Source organism: Pelodiscus sinensis, chromosome 3 (genome assembly GCF_049634645.1).
Source record: "Pelodiscus sinensis isolate JC-2024 chromosome 3, ASM4963464v1, whole genome shotgun sequence".
In the NCBI taxonomy this organism is placed as follows: domain Eukaryota; kingdom Metazoa; phylum Chordata; order Testudines; family Trionychidae; genus Pelodiscus; species Pelodiscus sinensis.
In genome coordinates, this window is record NC_134713.1 from 56,173,024 (window position 1) to 56,193,368 (window position 20,345).

The 20,345-nt window shown below is 41.5% G+C and overlaps 1 protein-coding gene across 1 annotated transcript in view; it reads left to right on the forward strand.

The window, feature by feature from the left end:
• PHIP (PHIP subunit of CUL4-Ring ligase complex) overlaps positions 1-20,345 on the forward strand; it is a 303,792-nt gene that overhangs the window by 97,315 nt on the left and 186,132 nt on the right. The window contains exons 14-15 of the mRNA XM_075923789.1: positions 16,493-16,646; positions 19,873-20,007. Coding sequence (XP_075779904.1) covers positions 16,493-16,646; positions 19,873-20,007 — 289 coding nt within the window. The remainder of the gene's footprint in view (positions 1-16,492; positions 16,647-19,872; positions 20,008-20,345) is intronic.

Genomic DNA, 20,345 nt, shown 5'->3' on the forward strand with positions numbered 1-20,345 from the left:
TACTGTTCTGGTGCTGTTTTATATTCCTATGGACTGCAGTAATTATCCTGCACTGCTTTTTGTTCTTGGAGAACATAGGATAACCCTCCCCATTGATTGGAATACAACCAGCCTACAGCAGTGGTTTCCAACCAGTAGATTGGGATCTACTGGTAGATCTTGGAGCCTTTAACAGGTGATCTTGACTGGTTTGGCTGGGAGACTATCAAGTGCTGGCACTTCAGCTGCCCCTCCCCACACTGCCCTGCTGCTACTGCCCAGAGTCTCAGAGCTGCCTTCTGGGAATCTTCTGCTTGTTGTGCAGGGTAGGGAAGACAGAGGCAAGGGGGTGCTGATGTCATAGAGTTCCCTCTTGCTATATTCTGCTTCACAGTGAGGAGAGTGGGGCCTCGGCAAAGGGATGGGGGCAGGGGCGGGACCTTGGAGAAAGGGCAGAGCAGGGGTATTTGGGTTTGAGGTAGATCCTGAGTTGATTTAAATTCAAAAAGTGATCTTGTGCTTAAGGAGGTAGGAGACCACGGGCCTACAGCGATCCATTTAACATTCAGCAAGTTAATACTGTGCTCCACAAAGATAGTGCATATGGTTGCAGATTCTGTCTTTGTCCCCTATCCTTTTGCAAAAGTGCCAGCTTCCTTCATGACATCTTCTGAGCTATGTCTGTGCTGAGGAAGTTCAGAAATAAATTTTTCATAAGTTCAGCTGTACTGAATGGAGACATGATATAGACAAGGTTCAAGTGGCTTCCAGTATTTTTATCCTAATAGGTTTAACTGATGCAATAATTAAAATAAAAGCCAGCAGCCTGCAGAACCATGTTTTTATTAACATACCTTCTTGTGGACCAGAATTAATTAGATATAGCCTATGATGCTGTTACATATTAATACAGACATCAGCTATACATTGAAAACTGAAAATATAGGACCATGAATAAAACTTATTCTCAAAATGCAAGTCTTTATTTACTACTCTGGCATAGCTTTATTAATTTTCTTATCTAATTTTAAATTAAGTTTCTATGGTTTATCTCATCTGCTACACCAGAGTCCTGTAATGTGTCTTACTATAAAATTTAGTTTACAAGAGTGTATAGGGCTTCTTCACTTCTTATTTTTGTTTTGCATTTTGTACTTGTACTTTTATACCAGCTGTCCTAATAAATTTGCAGAATTTATTCTTTTCAACATACATTAGTATAGATTAGAATAATTGCTTCTCTTCTTGCTACTTCATCATCATCTTTAGCATGCATTGCGGGCTTTGAGTTGACATGTTACCAATATTCAGCTCAGCAACACTATTACTGGGATTAGATTGAGAACAGTAATTATTTTCTTTTAGTGAATTTGAAAAGAACTGCAGAATTTATTTTCTTGAAAAAGATGATCAGGTACTTCTCTTTCATAAGCGTGATGGGAGAATTTATTGAAAACATCTAAAGATTGTTAGTCACATATTTAGAGGGCTTTCGCACTTGAACAACTTTCATATTTGACTGAAGGACGATACCATAACACAGAAATTGGATTGTGAGGGACAGAATAAACTCCTGAAGAACAGTTTTCTAGTGGAATAAATATAGCCTCTTGGATTCTGTAATGCTAGAATTGTGCACCTGCTAGTGACTACATAGAGCCAGAGACAGCGTTTGAAGATTTATCTTTTAAGGTAGGAAAACATGCCAAGGGTCCATTAAGTGAAGCCTGAAGTTCTCTATACTCTCCCTGTGATGCCAGAATCTTTACATACCTACTTAGTCAATGTCACTTGATTTGCTAGTGACCTTGGAAGATTGTAAAAAGTGATGTTAACAAACATATAATATCTGTTTTCACAGCTTCCCAGATCTAAAGGCAGAGCCATGGTCAGCAGCAGTACAGACGAAAGGGTGGCAAAGGGGTACTAGTAAGTCTGCTGTGAAAAGTGATATTAACAAACATACAAATAGCACTTTTCACAGCAGGCTTATTATCACTGACTGGCACCCTTAGATCTGCAATGCTGGTGGTGGCAAGTGCTGTGTACAGAGCTGGGCAGCTGGAGAGCAATGACTGCTGGCCAGGTGCTCAGCTCTAAAAGCAGTGCTGTCGCCAGCTGTGGTGCAGAACTGCAGAGATAAAGGAGGCAATGCCATATCATGCCACCCTTTCGTGACCTTACTCTGGGAGGGATGGCTACAGGGTAGAGAAATTTAAAGCACATTTTGGGGTGGACAACAGCCCCTGCAAACCTCTGCTAGGGCCACTCCTTCTTGAGTGTCTGTTAACATGGATGCTTTGTAGTGGATTCCTAATTGTAGAAAAATATCACTATGTATATTTCCAAAATTACATGGAAGATAGGAGATATTCCAGAAGACTGGAAAAGGGCAAATATAGTGCCCATCTATAAAAACGGAAATAAATTGGCCACCTACACACTAGTCACCTTAGCTTCCGTACCTGGAAAGATAAGGAAACAAATAGTTAAACAGTTAGTTTGCAAATATCTAGACGATAATGAGGTGATAAGTGACAGCATGGATTTGTCAAGAACAAATTGTGTCAAGCCAACCTATTAGCTTTATTTGACAGAATAACAAAGCTCTTGATACGCTCTTGCATTAACAAACTAGAGAAATAGAACCTAGATGAAGCTACTGTAAGGTTGGGTGCATAAATGGTCAGAGAACCATTCCCAGAGAGTAGTTCTCAATGGCAATGGCTACATCTACACTAAGAGTTTTCTAGGTAAAAAAATGCTAATGAGGGACTCATTTGAATACTGTCGCGCATACTGATCTTGTGGAAAAAGGGGTTTTTGCAAAAAAAGAAAAAGTCCACACTGCTTGTTTTTGCGCAAAAACCTCAGAACAAAAATGAATTGGCAGAAAATATGCAAATGAGATTGTGACTTATGCAGATGAGTCCTCATTAGGGTATTTTTTGCCAAGAAAACTTGTAGTGTAGACGTAGTCAATGAGTTGTCATGCTGGAAGGATATTACAAATGGGACTCTTCAAAGATCCATCTGTTCTGGGTCCAGTTCTGTTCAGCATCTTCATCAATAATTTTATACGTGTACTCTCAAAGTCATTATTTAGTTTAGGGATGATACCAAGCTCGGATGCGTTGCAAGTGCTTTGGAGGATAAGATTATAATTCAAAATGATCAAGATTATAATTCTCCAGACCAACTGGAGAAGTGGTCTGAGATTAATAGGATGAAATTCAATGAGGCCAAATGCAAAGCATTCCACTTAGCAAGGAACAATCAATTACATGCATGAAAAATCACAGCTGAGGAAGGAGTACTGCAGAAAGGGATCTGGGGGTCCTAGTGGACCACAAGCTGACTGAGTCAACAGTGTGACACTGTTGCTAAAAAATACAAAAACAAAACAAAAAAACCCTACACACAATATTCTGGGGGTGTATTAGCAGAATTATTTTAACTAAGTAACTAAGTAATTCTTCTGCTCTATTCTGTGCTGATTAGGCGTCAAGTAGATTATTGTGTCCAGTTCTGCATGCTGCATTTCAGGAAAGATGTGGATAATTTAGAAGAAAGTCCATAGAAGAGCAACAAAAATGAGTCAAGATCTAGAAAACATGACTTATGAGGAAAGAGTGAAGAAAAAAATAGGCTTGCTTCTAATGGAATAGAGAAGACTGAGAGGGGATGTGTTAGCAGTTTTTCAAGTACATAAAAAGTTGTTACAAGAAGGAGGGAGAAGAATCTCTGTTGATGGAGCAAGAAGCAATGGGCTTAAATTGCAGCAAGGGCGTTTTAGGTTGAACATTAGAAAAAAGTTCCTGTCAGGGCAGTTAAGCACTGGAATAATTTGGTTAGAGAGAGAGTTTAAGCTCCATCACTGGAGATATTTAAGCGAAAGGTAGACAAATATCTTTCAAGGGATTGTTTTAAATCAGTGGGGGCAACCTGGGGCCACTCCATTGAGTTCTGTGTGTGGCTGCAAGACGTCTTGTTGGCCATGCTCAGGGTTGCCATATTCTGCTAGTTTCCATCCACATATTTTTTCCTATTGTTATTAGTAAAGTCACTCTCTCTCTCTCTCTCTATATATATATATAAAGCGAGGGAACATGAAGTGAGGTGTATGCTGATTGTACTGAACATTGGATGCACTCCTGCGCATCCAGTCAGAGTGTTATGAAAACTAGCACAACTATCCCAGGAAGACAGTCCCGGTTTCGACAATCTTTTGATCTACTCACTAGTCTAGGTTGCCCATTGCCATAAGCCCAAACATCTGTACTGATGTTCTTATCCCTGTAATGCAAGCCCGAGTCACTTTGAATTCTGAAACTCTCTGCTGCATTGTCCCCGCTTCCTCCCGCCCGCCTCCCCGGTGTGAACATAGTGTACCACATCTAATTTTTCAATATTTTATTTTGTATCTCTTACTTTCTTGTCAAAAGTCAAATACAATACACTGGCAGTGACATTAAAAACAAAATGTATGATTTAGTTACTAACTTCTTAAAAAATTACAATAGCACACATTTTCAAATTAGTTTTACAAAGCCCCAGTCCAGATTAAATTAATAACTTTTTTTAAAATGGTCAATTATTGTAAATGTCTTGATATTTAAATATTCCAACCCTGATGGCTTACTGTTTTCCCTACCTGTCGTTGCTTGCCTACAGTATTAATGCATGCATAGTACAAAGAATAATTTTAAGACTCCTCTCTTTCTAAGGTGAACCATTCAAGTTTTCAACAGATTAAAACCCAATAATTCCAGCAAAAGATGTAACTGCCCTTGGTGTCAGTGGACAAGCATATATACAACAGTTTTCAGAGCGTGTATGAAGTACGTGTCACTGTCTTTTGGGCCTTTGTCATGTTATGGGGTCCCAGTAGATAGTTTGCTGGGACATTTCTGGCAGCGTGGTTCCCCCTGCTCCCTGTTTTCTAACTGACTGTGTACCCAAGTCAGTCATTCCTTCCAGAATATTATTGTCTTTCATATGACTTACATATTTTTCATATCTGGTAACAAACATCCAAACAAAACATTGAAACTCATAACATAGCAGTCATTTGTTGTCACATGTTAAAATATTTCATTTCCAGAGGGGAAATCAATCTCTTCTAATTCAGCAAATTTTGCAAGATGATTTTCTACACTAGATTAATCTCAAAGAAGCATGTCTTTCTCACTTCACTTCTTTGAGTAGATGCAGACATGTATTCCAAGTAGGTGTCTGTTTGCCCTACATGCCAGAACTGGAGACTTTCACCTAGCAGTACCTCTAGAAAGAGAGGATCTGCACTAGTGCCTCCATGCCAGTAGTCCCTTCCCTGGCTACATGAAGTGCTGCTGCATCACCCCCCGCTATGTACTTGCCACCTAAGACAGCATGGACCTCTGTCTTAAGTAGCACCTGCTTAAATAGGCCATTAGGCATGACTCAGTCCCTGGGCCTTCCTTAGGCCTCAGATTGCTCCCCTGCTGAGAGAGTGCTACAACTTCCCATTCCTAGGCAAGGGCCTCTCTGAAGAAGTGCAGGAGCCATTCTGCTTTCAGTGCCTAAAAAGAGGTTGCGGGAGACCAACTGGGAGCAGTATGTGTTCTGTGGTGAATCCTCTGCATCCCCTAAGAAAAGCACAGACTGGCATGAGGCTAGCTCCAGTGTGTGTGACAGTGCTGGTGCTTGTGCTTTTGATCCTTCCTTGGTACAAGGTGGACCGGGCAGACATCCCATTCAGTCAGCTCTGATTCTGGCCTCTGAGCATCTGATAGGAATAATGCTGGTACTGACAGTTATCAGTGGTGTCAATGTACCAGGCTACAATGGACCTACTCTGCCTTTTGGTCCCTTGCTGCTGGTTCAGAACTTCATCAGGCTGGTGCCTGTGATGGGTCCCCAGTTGGAGCATGCTGAAGTGTCTTCACTGCACCACGGGGAGCATCACTTTTGGGGATTGACATGATACAGTACTAAAAACAGTACAAGGTTCTTCAATATTGGTCCCTTCCTTGGCACTGATTTTGTTGACACTAGTGATGACATTGATGAACATGGGAGCTCTGGGTCTGGTGTTTGTATTTGCTTTCGATGACCTTGCCTGTGACACCAACCCTCTAGTGGTGTTTATTAAAGTAGTGGTGCCAATCCCAAACTTGTGCTGGGCTCAAGTTCCAAGTCTCTGATACTTCTGTTTTTCAGAAACAGACTCCTCATTCTATTGCTCCACCTGAGGGAGTCCTGGAGTCACTCGTGGGCTATAATACAGCTAGCAAAGTAACATGCACCTCAAGACCAGAATGAAGGTCTTTTGCCTAGTCCTGACTGGCTACCAGTGTATTACCTATACCAGCCGTCACCTGGGGCTCAGTGGGAATCTTCCTGCTCCTGAAAGTCTTGCTTATCATCAGGGTCAAGATCCCCTGCTGTAAACTGGTGTGCTTTGGTGGGACACTAATAAGAGTATATAATTCAGGATGTACTGCTGAGAAACAAGGCAGTCACAGCTCAATACTGCAGGTCCTCCATATCCAAGGCATACCAAATCAGCCAACAAGAGAACTTCTGTCTCACCACACTGGTTAACAAATAGTCATACAGACAGTTCCCTTCCATGGTCCAGTTCCTTTATATCACCACAAAGAACACTATAGGGATGAGTGGTTCTGAATACCAGCATCATCAAATATATGGTTCCTCCAGTCCCAAAAGAATGACTGGCCATACACCCAGATCAATATATAATTCAGACCTTACCCAAAAATCACTCTGTTGCCAATGGTTTAGTGTCCAAAATCTAAACATTTATTCATAAAAGAAAGAAATAGAGCTGAGAATTAAAACTGATCAAAGAAACAATTGCAAAGTTCTGGGTTCAGGCCTGTATCAGGGTGGATGTAAATTGCTGGCTCAAGTCAAGTCTCTGGTTACTCCCAAATTACTGGAAGGATCTCAGTCCCTTTGTTAGAGTGGTATAAGTCTGTAGTCCAGAGACTTGAGCAGTAGAAAAGTTGGAATAGGAAAGAAGTAAGATGGAGGAGTTCCCAGGTTGTTGATATGTGGAGGGAGTCCCATTATTTTTACTGTGGAAAAGTACAGTAACAAGATGGTATCCAGTCATGAGTTGTCACATGGGCAAATCACCTGCCCATGTATGACTGCTCGTTGCAGGAGTATAAATAGCATACTGCTAACCCTATATTTTTCTCAGTTCCTTCTACCTACTATGGTGGTTGTGAAATTGGTCCTCCTGCCTCGGCCAGCCTTCCTCAGTGAATTACCCTTCTCTGTGGTCTTAATTTACTACATTTCTTTTGTCTCACTTTATTTCTGGTTTGAACAGTTGTGAAATGGTTGTTGGGTTTTTTCACTGTATTACCAAAGCTTTCACTCTCAGTATTGCACATGCCTTTGTCTCCAGGTTTCAAGCACTGTGCTTCTTGTGACAAGCTTATGCCTGTTAGCAACCCATACTCCAGTTGTCTGAAGTTCATAGGAGAGACTCATGTCAGGGATCACTGCCAGATCTGCTGGAATTTCAAGTCCTATATGAAGAAGAACCCAGAGACCAAGTGAAGTCCAACCTGATGGAGGCTGTGCTCTGACTCTGATCAAAGCTGAGCCTGTCAAGCATGGCACTGGGTACATTGGAATTGATTTGAAGTGCTCTTCCTATTGTGATAGTCTCTCAGCACCATTTCCTGTCATTGGTGCCAAAGACGAAACATAAGCAGCTGGCTTGGGGGGGGGGGGGGGGGCATTTCCTGGCTCTGAAGAAAGCAAAGCAGGGAAGCACAGTGGAATGCAACCTGAGTCTGGTCACTCCTCTGTCCCCACACCACATCCAGTCCATCCTATATGTGGGCTGTACTGGATCAACCTTTGTCAGCAGAGGGATAGTTGCAGCACCAATGCAGTCATGTTGCTGTCTCTCACACAGTTGTTTGTTGAGCCAGGGACTTGTTGATGGTTTCGGTACCCCCCCCCCCATTAGTGGTACAAGTTAGTGCTGATGAGTAGAATGGAGTCTTTTGCTCCAAGCTTCTGTTTGGCATCATTAAGAGTAAAACCATCTCTGCTGGTCTAGGTTCAGGTCTCCCTACTTTGGCATTGTTCCCTGTCATCAAGTGATACTGCCCCTCCATGTTTTCCAGAGGAAAGCTCATTTTCCAACCCTTCTCAGCCTTTTTTTGGCCGTGAATCCAGGTGTAGGGGTACCCTGATCACCGGGCATTATAGGTGCTAAAAATGGGGATACTGCTGCATCTCCTGGCTTGAAGTGGTTTCTATTATATATAGGATTTGCAGATTGACTCAAGGGCTCTCTAAACCTCCACTATAAAAATAGTTCTAGCACTTTAGAGGGCACTGACCTATGCAGGTACAGTGCCCATTTTAGAATTCATGAAGTTGTCCCTTGATGTATGGGCTCTTATACTTGGTGTTCATGAAGAGAACACTCCATACCACTGAGCAGAGCCCAAGCCTAACTGTCATAGCAAGTCTGCAGTTCTCAGGACCTAGACTCTGAACACTGAATTTGTGCAGAAGAAGAAGAGGACCACCCCCTGGCCGCCTCATTGTCCTTGGATGAAGCGGTGTCAGGAGTGGGCTTGTAACCTCCCTTGGATGACTTTATAGCTCGTCAGAAGCTGTTGAAAAGAGTGATCTTGAATCTAGGTCTGAAAATGGAAGTAATTAAAGAACCCTCGCACAACCTGGTCAATATTTTGATCTTGGTGGCCCTGTTAAAAGATGGCTTGCTCTCTCTCAATGAGGACATCATGAGACTGTTTAAAGTTGGCAGGCAAGTTGAATCCTCCCTATCTCCCACATCAGAGAGAGCCAAAAAGCAATGTTTTCTTCCCACTCAAGAGTCTGAGTACTTACACACCACTCCCTCTCCCCACACCGGGTCCCTAATGCTCTCTGTCCAACAAAGAGGGTCAGACAGTGGAAGCAAGCATTGAACTCATGGCAAAAGACTCTGAGACTACATCTTTTCAGCAGAAAGATTTATTATACAGGGGTCAACAGATCCACTTCTCCAACCAGCAGGTGTTGCTGGGGACAGAAGACTTCAACATCTGGGATTTGTTGTTTAAATTCAAGGACTCACTTTGCCAGGAATGCGCAGGCACTGATAGTCTGCACTGATTGGTATGGGGAAGTCTGTAGCCAAGGCTTCCCTGCTGTCCACCCTGGATGAGGGAGACTCAGTGGTTAGATGCATGGCTTCTGTGGAGGTCATGCACAAATGTTCATGCCTCCAGTCCTCAGGACTGCCAACAGAGGTCCAGCAGTCCATTCAGGAGCTTCAATTTGAAGATGTTTCGGGGCTGTTCCCCACTCGGGCACTCCGAGTGCAGAAGGTGAGGGCCCGTAGGAGAGCACAGAAACCTTGCCTTTACAGGCACTGGTTACAAAATACACAGATTTTGTGGGATCCCTGCCATAAAAAGTGATTTTTATTCCTAAAACCCAAGGGTGTGAACACTTGAACCCGCCCCAAGGTTACCCCAAGCTCTTTTGCCCTAAAAGAGCTTGAAAAAAGAAGAGGAAAACAAGCTGCAGTCTCTAGTAGCTGACCTCTCAGTCTGAGGTATGCAGATATACCCAGTCAGACCTTCGAGGACCCCTTCCACGCCACAAGAATCAGATCATCACCTTAAAAGTGATTTTTATTATAAAACAAAAAAGATCAACTTGATAAAGCATAGTTGGCTGCTAGATGTTACAGAACAACTAAGGAAAACAAATTAAAACAGAGAAATGTCTCTGCACAGTGCAAGGTAGTAAATTGGTATGGGAGGCATAGATTTACCCAGAGCAGTTCAAACCAAACCGCAAAATAAAAATACCCCGAATGTGACTAGATTCACTTCGCCCTTTTATTTCCTTCCAATCTTCTCTTTATTCAGTCCACCTCTGAGTGCTTCTGTCTTTATACCTCAACATTCCACCTTTTTTCAGCTTTGCCACCCCATCAGGATCTGCAAAAGAAATAAAGCAGGAGTTCTAGGTAGAGGCAAATGCCCCCAATTGCCTGAGCATGCCTACTTGGCCCACCTAAATACATGGGGGCAGCTAGTAGAACTTTTGATGAGATGTCCAAGGGGGCATTATACCAGTTCCTATGCCACCATATCCCTGTCCTGCTTTTGTTTTTGTCCTACATCATTGTAGCATGGGTGCTGAAGGCTTTGGAAAATGATTATACCAGTGATTCTCAAGCCCATTTAGTTCACTTCTGCAGGCCCACTTTAAGCCAAAAAAATCAGAATTTGCTGCTCTGGTCTGTAAGGGGTCATGGGCTGCCTAAGGGACACACAGCATCTTGCAGACTGCACTAGAGCTTCTGCCAGCATGGGGTTGCTGGGTGCCACAAGGGCAGAAAAGTGGGTCTGTGGGCACACTTGTATGGGAGCTCTGGTCAGTGAGGGGTAGAGGTGCCAGGTAATAGGTATTTTCAGGGTTGCTGCAGCATCCCCAGGTTTTTAGATGGGGCTTCTTTCCTGGCCGCTAATCACAGATCCTGGCTTCCAATCCCACAGGACATTCTGCTCCTGGACACGTGCCAGTGGTCCTTGCTGTCCAACTGCGGCACTTGTGGTCTGGTTGTCTGTTCACTTCCTGGCTCCGTGCAGTGGGGTTTGGCTGGTTCTTGGCACCATGTCCAAGGCTCTGCTCCTAGCCCTGCTGGTGGGGAAAAAAATCTAACATGTTGTACACTGCATATCTGGCTTACAATTTATAAACAGGTTAAGAACCACTGAGTTATACTTTCCGGTTTATTTCTACCCCTTTCAGACACCCTTCCCTCTCCATCCCTCTTCCGGGACCCTTCTCATGAGCAGCTTCTGGCCCACGAGGTGCAAGCTCTCCTCCAAGTCGAACAGGAGAGGTCAAGGGACTTTACTCTTAGTATTTCCTAATTCCGGGGCAAAAGAGGGTCTCTGACCCATTTTAGACCTGTGCCATCTCATCGGCTACCTAAAAAACCAGAAGTTCCATATGGTCTCCCTAGTCTCCACATCCTTCCTCAATCTAGAATACTGCTGTACCACTCTCAACTTGAGAGATGCTTTTTTCCACATCTTGATTTTCATAGGCCACAACAGATTTCTCAAGTACATTGTAAAACAAACTGTACATTTACAGTTCTGTCCAACCTTGTGGCAGCACCAGAAGTTTTCATGAGATGCTTGGTGGTAGCAATGGCCATCTTGAGAATAAAGGTACAAGTCTCTCCATACTTCCATGACTGGCTGGTCAAAGATTGGACCCAAGTCCAAGTGTGGAGGCTAGTATCCATCTCATACAAGCAACTTTTCAGGCACTGGGCCTGGTTATTGATAAGTATAAGCTTACCCCTTGTCCCTGTACAGAGGATAGAATGTATCAAAGCGATTCCCCGGAGCTTACTTCTAGACAATGGTACCATTAATAGTGCATGATGGCCCATTTCTGTCTGATTGTTAGGCTAAATGACTACATGCATGTATGTAGCACAGCATGAGAAGCTATTCCTCTGACTCTTGAGCATGGCTGGCCTTGGTGTATTCAAGTTGCCATCACCTGGACTTGGTGCTCATGGTTCCTGTCCTGGTCCTTGCATCCCTCAACTGGTGGGTCTTCTCAAGTGTCTGCTTTGCCAGACCCCAATCCTTGTTAAGGTTAACTTCAGATTTGTCAGATCTAAAGTGGGGGTCTCACTTAAGTCAAGTCAGGATTCAGGGCCTGTGGTCCCAAAGTCGCTTTCCCTACATATAACTGTCAGTGATTTAAGAATGGTTTGCATGGCCTATCAGGTATTCTAGTTTCACATCACAAACAAAAATATGCTAGTGCTCATGGACAATACAGGAGCTATGATTTGCCCTCACAGCAGAGAGGAGCTCGCTCTTTCCCCCATGTCAGGAAGCTGTTCGCACATGGGAGTTGTGCATAAAGCACTTGATCTACTTCAAATCTTTTCACCTTATGGGAGCTCAGAACAAGCTAGCAGATCACCTCAGCAGATTTTCTCTAGTCACCACACATAGTGGCAGCGCTAGGGGACCAACTTGGCAGCACCCCAGCTGCTCTGCCCAGGCGTCCCCAAGTCAGCTGCTGCTGAAACTGCCCGGGGCAGAGCAGCTGGGGTGCTGCCGAGTTGGTCCCACAGTGCTGAGGGGCGACGCTACGGGACCGACCCAGCAGCACCCCAGCTACTCTGCCCCCGGCTTCCCTGAGTCAGCTGCTGGTCAGTTTCCGCAGCAGTTGATTCAGGGAAGCTGGGGGTAGAGCAGTTGCAATTGTCCGGCTTCCCGGAGCACTTCCGGGTTCCAGATGGTGCCGGACCGTTGGATGCCGAACCACTGGAGTTTTACTGTACATGGTCTTTTTAAAGGACGAGATATAGCTTCACTCTCACCCTGTGTTCCTCCTGAAGGTGGTTTCAGAGTTACGTTATTTTTCTGCAGGGTTTCTTCATGAAATCACATGTAAACAGGGAGAAGCAATGTCTCTGCACTCTGGATATTAGATGTACCCTGCTATTCTACATTGAGAAGACAAAAGCTTTTTGAAGGCTCACACCACTCTTTAGGACAATGGCAGACAGGCTGAAAGGCCTTCCTATTTTGGCTCAGAGGATTTTGTCTTGGATCATGTCATGCATTCACATGTGTGGGTTCCAGCACCATCTATAATGATGGCCTTTTCCTCCTAGAGTGCAAGTTTCCTCAGCAGTGTTCCTGATCCAGGTGAGGATTTAGGATACCTGCAGAGTGGAAACTTGGTCATCAGTACGTATGTTTTCCTCCCTCTGTGCCATCACCAAGCAAGCTAGAGATGGTGCTGGGTTTGCTTCAGATAACATATCCATAAACTCTGGTCTCATCTCCTGTGGTCTACTTGGCAGTCACCTGATGTGAAAAGGAGATTTGAAAGCACTCAAAAAAAAAATGTTCCTAACCTTTCTGGAACTGCTTTTCGAAATGTGTTGACATGTGCATTCCATGTCCTCTTTTTCAACCCCTCTGTTTGAGTTGGCTAGCAAGTAGGAACTGAGAGCGCATGGGGTAGGCCAGACCTTTTATGATGGTGCTTGAGTGCATGGCACCAGAAGGCACTAAAGACCACTAGACAGATGCAAATGCTTGTGGTATACACACACCTAACAACATGTGTAACACATCTGGAAGAACAACAGTTATAAAAGGGCTAGTAATTTTTTCTGAGACTTTCAGGATGTGTGTGTCTCTGTGGTCATTCTTCTGAATCGCAAGAAATATCTTCACTGGTAAAATTCCATCACTTTCTGTACACAGTTCTCCTCTTCGGCCTCTCTTACGCCATCTGTGTCGTCATCATCAACTGCATGTTGATGGTCATGGCATACCTCAGGAAGAAGGGAACTCACATTTTCCCTTACCTCAATGACTGGCCACTGAAGGGCAGCTCCAGAGAGGAGGTGCTTGCCCACCTTCAAACAGTGCTGTACTTCTTGACTGTTTGGCACTCATTTCTACTGGCAAGTTGACCTTGACCCCAGCTGAGCAAATGGAGCTTTTGGGAGCTCACTTAGATTCCATGTGGTTGAAGGTGCTTCTGCCAACTGACCACTTTCAGGAGAGATGACAGCTGTGCCTCAGTTTGTAATCACAAGTTTTCCAGGACAGTCTGCGTGTGCCTGAGCCTGTTGGGCCACAAGCCTGTGTGCTCCCACATGATGTGTCTTGTCAGGTTATGCATTCATTCCCTTTAACTGTGGCTCTGGATGTTTTGCCACCCTGTCCATTCTCTAGGACGCTCCATCACCCCTAGGGTTCTTGAGCTGGTGGGAGGTCCCACACAATGTGTGCCAAAGTATTCCCCTTATTCCACTCTCTGTCCAAGTGAGTGGTACTGCTAGGCAAAAATCTGTGATTCCAGCATAGCGCACACTAGCATATGCATCACACCTCAAAGAAACCACAGTTTAAAGTAACCATTTTCCCCTGTTATTAGTTGACTTAAACCACTTTCAGTTCTTGGCACTTTCTTTTAGCCTCTAGGCTACTTTTTAAAGTTAGTTCTAACGTTTTTCCCTCCATTTTCGGGTATGGATTCCATTTTTGTTCTATGATCTGGATGGCTGACTTTTAAAATAGGTCACCAAAGTTGAAGAAATATTCTCAGTTTTACAGTTTCTTGACCGTTGAATAATTATGAAATTACTCTAAAACTTTAATTCTCATTCCCAATTTTTGATTAGCAAAGGAAGAGATACTTGCAGATCAATTAATTCAAACTTAAAACATAGGAACTAGTTAAATGAATTTGATTCAGTTTTAACCTTATAAGTTTTGTGCTGACACGACACAGTTATCTTTTCATGTGAAAAATCTTCAGGTAAGGCCTGATAATTTCAGCCAATCAGGAGATACCCTTCCTAAATGCTGCCTAATCTGGTATTTTGTTTTTTCCAGTCATGGAAAAGCATAATCTGTTAAGCAAATCCCTTGATGATAGCTTACCGACCAGCTTCATACTAGACCATTAGTCTTTTGGAACTGAGAGTAACAGGCCAAACCATTCAAGTCTGTGCTAGTCCCACATTCTATCATTGTAGCATGAGACAACGAACTGCCATAACATATATTACCTTCAAGAAAGTCCAAAGAGCTTCAGGCTTCAACTAAATGTTTTTCTTAACCTAGATAGATATGATCATACATTACCTGCAATATATGTTTGATGAAGATTCAGCAGTCAAATAGACTGGCTAAATTGTTAGTCTCTTTAGCCAGGAGAGATGAAAATTCAAGTGCTACAAAAGATTTTCATCATGTGGCTTACTCACAAGTTGGATCTCTCTGTACCTACTGTGAATAGATTTCCAAGTTTGTTCTCCAGAAGCCGTATAAATATCTGTACAGCAGATGCTAGCCTTCTTCAATAGATTGGACTCGAGCTGCTTCTTCCCCTTCCAGGCAGAGCCCAGGGGCTGGATTTGGCCCACGGCTCAGCCCTTCCCCCTCCCCCCCATGGCAGAAAAGTCAGGGGGAGAGAGCCCTGAGTCTCGCAGGCTGGATCAAGGTAGCAGGCTCCCCATCCCTGGTTTTGAGGTATATTTTTGCAAGCCAAGATTGTGCTACAGATTGTCAGTACATGATCTGTCATGTGGATAGATATAGGAAATGTATTTTCAATGTTCAACATGTTTCACTATCACTAAATTTACTGTGTTTTATAGGGAAGTCTTAATAGATCCAAAATGCATTCTTCTCTTTTGAGTCTGAATAATTTTTTGTGATCTGTAATAAAGGGTTTTAAATTTAACGATAACCTCCCCAAAACAAATGCTTCAGTGCTAAGTTTCTAAAAAAAACCTTTACACTCCACTCATAAACTACTCTCTAGTAAATAAAGTAGTGTGTGTACAGCAAAGAAAGTGTTTTGTTGAGAAAGCAATTTATGTAAGCTCTTCTCTGGCAGTGGACAACACAATAGATCACTCAATGATGGTCTGTTCTATTCATTTCCTCTGAAGCACATGGCATTGACCGGTGTCAGAAGATGGGATACTGGGCTAGATGGACCATTGTCCGACCTAGTGTGTCCATTCTTATTTTCTTCCATGGAGTAAAGCATTAATAAATTGTGTGGAGTGAATTAGATGTCAAGTTATTAAGTGTAAGTTCTGGAATGACAAGTCTGTGTTGTTGTATTTTTTATAAAGCTTGTTTTCTTAACAATACTGATGTATGGAACATTTGTTCCTTACTGAGGAATAATAACCTTAATATTCTTAATTCACTGATGGAATATCCAGGGCAATGGCTTCAAAATTGGTCAAATCTGAAATATTAAACTTTTGCAAATCAAAATCCTAAATGCTTAATAAATGTATTCAGATCAGAAAATGACACAATATGTCAATATTTATTTATTTCGGTGGAAGGAATTGGAGGGAAAAGGATTTTGACAGGGTTTTTTATACTCTTTAATGTACCTTTATTGTGTTTGATTCATTTTCTCCAGTGACAGTTTTAATAGGAGATATAAACAGGGTTTTCCTGTAAAGCATTAAAGATGGCCATGGCTGGGGATGTGACTTGGGTGAAGTGAAGTCAGCCAGAGCTCTGATATAGCACTAAGAAGTCTCCCTCTGAAGTGCTTGGTTGGCTAATTCTTGCTGCAGGAATTGGGGTCTAATTGATAGCCATATGTGGGGCCCAGGATGAATTTCTCCCCAAATCAAATTGGCAGTAACTTTGAGTGTTTTTTTGTCTTTCTCCTTGATGTTTGAGTGTGTGTGTCTGTTATATACCTTATTTAATCATTTTCCTGTCATTGTGGAATCTTTGACCATTACTTTCCTTATTCTTTGCCCATGATATATGATAGTCTAGTCTCCTGAGGGCTGTAATGTTTTGGTTCTTGGGTTTAGTGTGAACTCTTTATCAGACAAATTGCTTACAACATCAAAGATTTTGGCTAACTCAGGCTCATTATTTGAAAACTCTTTTTTTCTGTTTACTTTTAGACAAAGTCTACAAGGAGTAGAAGACAAAATCACAAAACTGAAAGTAACTATGGTAGCATGGGACCGCCATGACAATTCTGTTATAACTGCTGTTAATAACATGACTCTGAAGGTTTGGAATTCTTTCACTGGTCAGCTTATCCATATCCTTATGGTAAGAAAAATAAGAGTGGCAGTTTTACTTCATATACTATAACTTAGATATCCATCATAGATTTAAAAAAAAATTTTTTTAGGGATTTGCATAAAAAGGAAGAAAGTCAATGAAATAATTGTCAGAACTTAAAGCTCCTTGCATTTCTTCTAAAAAGAATGAGAAGTCTGGTTGCAACTAAGACTTACAAATTTATTTGGGCATAAACTTTTGTGGGTAAAAACCATTTAGTCAGATGCATGGAGTGGAAATCACAGAGGAAGGGGCGGGCACGCACGCGCGCACACAGACACACACACTCTGTCTCTGTCTGTCTCTCTCTCACCTACCTACCTACCAAGTCTAGGAGCAGTGCTAATGAGACCAATTTAGTCAGTTTGGGGATGTGATTTTCTAAGTGTTTTTTACCCATGAAAGTTTATGCCCATGTAAATCTGTTAGTCCTTAAGGTGTTACAGGACATCATCAACATGCAGAGCCCCATCCCCAGCTGGTCAATCTCGTGCTGGTGTGGCTGTCCCCAGTTTTTGCTATCCTCATTCCTCTCTCTGCTTCTCCCCCCATTCCTGCCATTTCCCGTGTTTCCAGCACAACGAAACCCTGTCTTTGCTTTAAGTTAGGGTAAGAGGAAACTACTTATCAAATTTGATGGCCCTACATTTTACTGTTTTGGAGTAGTTGCACAAACAGATGGACAGACAGACAGACATTTCATTTCTAAAATATGTGTTGAGATAAGTTGTGTAGGGACATCAAGGGGAGTTGAAAGTGATCTGAAATAGATTAAAATGCAGTATTGCATGTCACCAGTCACAGTTTCAAACTTTTCCTGCAGTGAAACTTTCTTTCATTTGGAATATACAAAAAGGCCATCTTATAGGTCCTAGATACTATTTGCCATAAAATAAAAAATAGTTGTGTAAAATAGTTAGAGAGCAGCTGCACTTCAACCCAAAATTATAAGTAAAAAATTGAGATTCAAGACTGAGTACCCATATCTTAACACAAATATCAGTACTTACCATGACCCTTATCGTTCCTTAGGAATGAAAAAATGCAGATATTTAATTATACTAGCGTCCTGTTCTACATTAAATTTAGAGGTTTTAAAAAAAACTTAATTACAAAATATGCATCTCCTGCATATAATTTGATGTCATTGGCAAAAGAGAGTTCTTGAACCTTATGAAATTGAATTTTGATTTTAGGGTAATACTTCTTTACATAGCCTAAAATTTTAGGCTATCACTAAACTAGTGTTTTACTTGATATTTTTTTAAGCAGTTGCATACATAATGTAGAATGAACTCTGCAAACGGTTAAAATGGCTAAAATATGAGTGAGTTTTCAAGTGTCATTTCTGGTCCTCTGAGCTTCTATATTAAATCAGTTGTAGAAAAATTGATAGTTTTTAACTGATACAATTCTTTTAAAAATTGTCAGTGGGCAAAGAGAAGCATATAATATAAAGATACATCAAAGAGTCACGAAAAGTCATCCAAAGAGTTACCAGATTTACTGTTGTACATTAGACAGTTTCTCATTATTACTTATTCAGATGTGCATATTGCAGGTTGTTGATTAATCACAACTGACTCTAATTCAAAAAATTAATCACTATTAAAATAATCATGATTGCTTTAATAGCACTTAAATAGAATACTGACATTTATTAAATATGTTTTCTATATTTTCAAATATATTGATTCCCATCGCAATACAGACTAGCAAGCATATGGTGCTCACTTTATTTTTAATACAAATGTAAAAATAAAAGAAATAGTATTTTTGATTCACTTAATATAAGTTCTATACTTCATTCTCTATCATGAAAATGCAGCTTACAAAGGTAGATTTCTTTCTTACATAACTTCACTCAAAACCAAAACAAAATAAAACTTTACAGCCTACATGTCCACTCAGTTCTAACTTTTGTTCAGCCAATTACTAAGAGAAATAAACTTGTTTCCATGTGCGGAAGATAACGCTGCTTGCCTCTTATTTACAGTGTCATCTGAAAGTTAGAACAGGCATTTTCATGGCATTTTTGTGTCAGCATTGCAAGGTAATTACATACCAGATATCCTAAGAGTTCGCATGCTCCTTCATGCTTCGGCTGCCATTCCAGAGGGTACGTTCCATGCTGATGACACTCATTACAAAATAATGCTTTAGTTAAATTTGTCACTGAACTCCTTGGGGGAGATTGTCTCCTCTGCTCTTCTGCCACATGTTTTATGTTATAGAAGTCTTGGATGATGACCCAGCACATATTGTTTATTTTAAGAACACTTTCACTGCAGACTTGACAAAACACAAAAGTTTCCATTGTGAAATATCGAAAAATACACTCAACCCAAAGTTTAAGATCTGAAGTGCCTCCCAAAATGTGACACATGAGGTGTGGGACAAGCTTTCAGGAGACTTAAGAGCAACACAGATGCGATAACTACAGAATCTGAACCATCCAAAAAAAAAAAGAAAACCGTCTGCTGGTGACAACTGACTTGGATGATGAAAATGAACATCTGTTGATCCATACTACTTCAGATAGTTATCAAGCAGAATCCGCTAAGAATGGACACGACGTCCTGTGGAATGGTGGTTGAAGAACATATGGATGTATAGCACATCTGGCCTGTAAATATCTTGTGACACCGGCTACAACAGTGCCATGCAACCAGCTGTTCTTTCAGGTGACATTGTAAACAGGAAGTAGGCAATATTATCGCCCACAGATGTGAACACACTTGTTTGTCTGTGTGATTGGCTGAACAAAAAATAGGACTGAATGCATTTGTAACCGGTTTTACATGGTTTTTGAATGAAGTTAATTTCGTACATAATTCTACATTTGTAAGCTCAACTTTAATGATAGAGATTGCACTGCATTACTTGTATTAGGTGAATTTAAATACTATTTCTTTTGTTTTTCATTGTGCAAATATTTGTAACAAAATAAACATTGTGAGCATTGTACAGTTGGTATTTTGTTTTAATTGAAAACAGTACATTTGAAAATGAAGAGAAAACATCCAAAATATTTTAAATAAATGGTATTCTATTCTTTAACAACACAATTGTGCAATTAATCAAGCTTAATTTTTATAATTGTGATTATTTTTTTTAATCACTTGACAGCCCTCGTAAATATTTCTGCATGTATCTGTGGAACATCTCTTCTCTGAACTTCTCTTTTAAAAAAGATAAATATTTTTTATTTCAGGGACATGAGGATGAAGTGTTTGTACTTGAGCCTCATCCATTTGATCCTAGGGTTCTCTTCTCTGCTGGCCATGATGGGAATGTCATAGTTTGGGATTTGGCAAGAGGGGTCAAAATTAGATCTTACTTCAACATGGTAATTTTCCTATGGTTATTTGCTATTCTTGTATAACTGTAAAGTACACTGCATTTTGTAGTTTGTGTAACCAGGGGAGTAGGGTGCTGTCCTGGCTCCATTGATGCTAGTGGCCAGACTCCAGTGAACTTAAGGATTGGAATTTCACCTACAGCTTGATATGAAGTTGCTTGAAATGACTGCATTAACTATTGATTTTTCCTTTGTTGTATGTCATTGTAGATCCCACTGTATATATGCATGTGCCTCATGAACACAAAATCTGAGTCTTTTAAATGCTGGCGTCAGTCAGTGTTGCATATATGCCCATGTGACTCCTCACACTCTTATACAAGTGC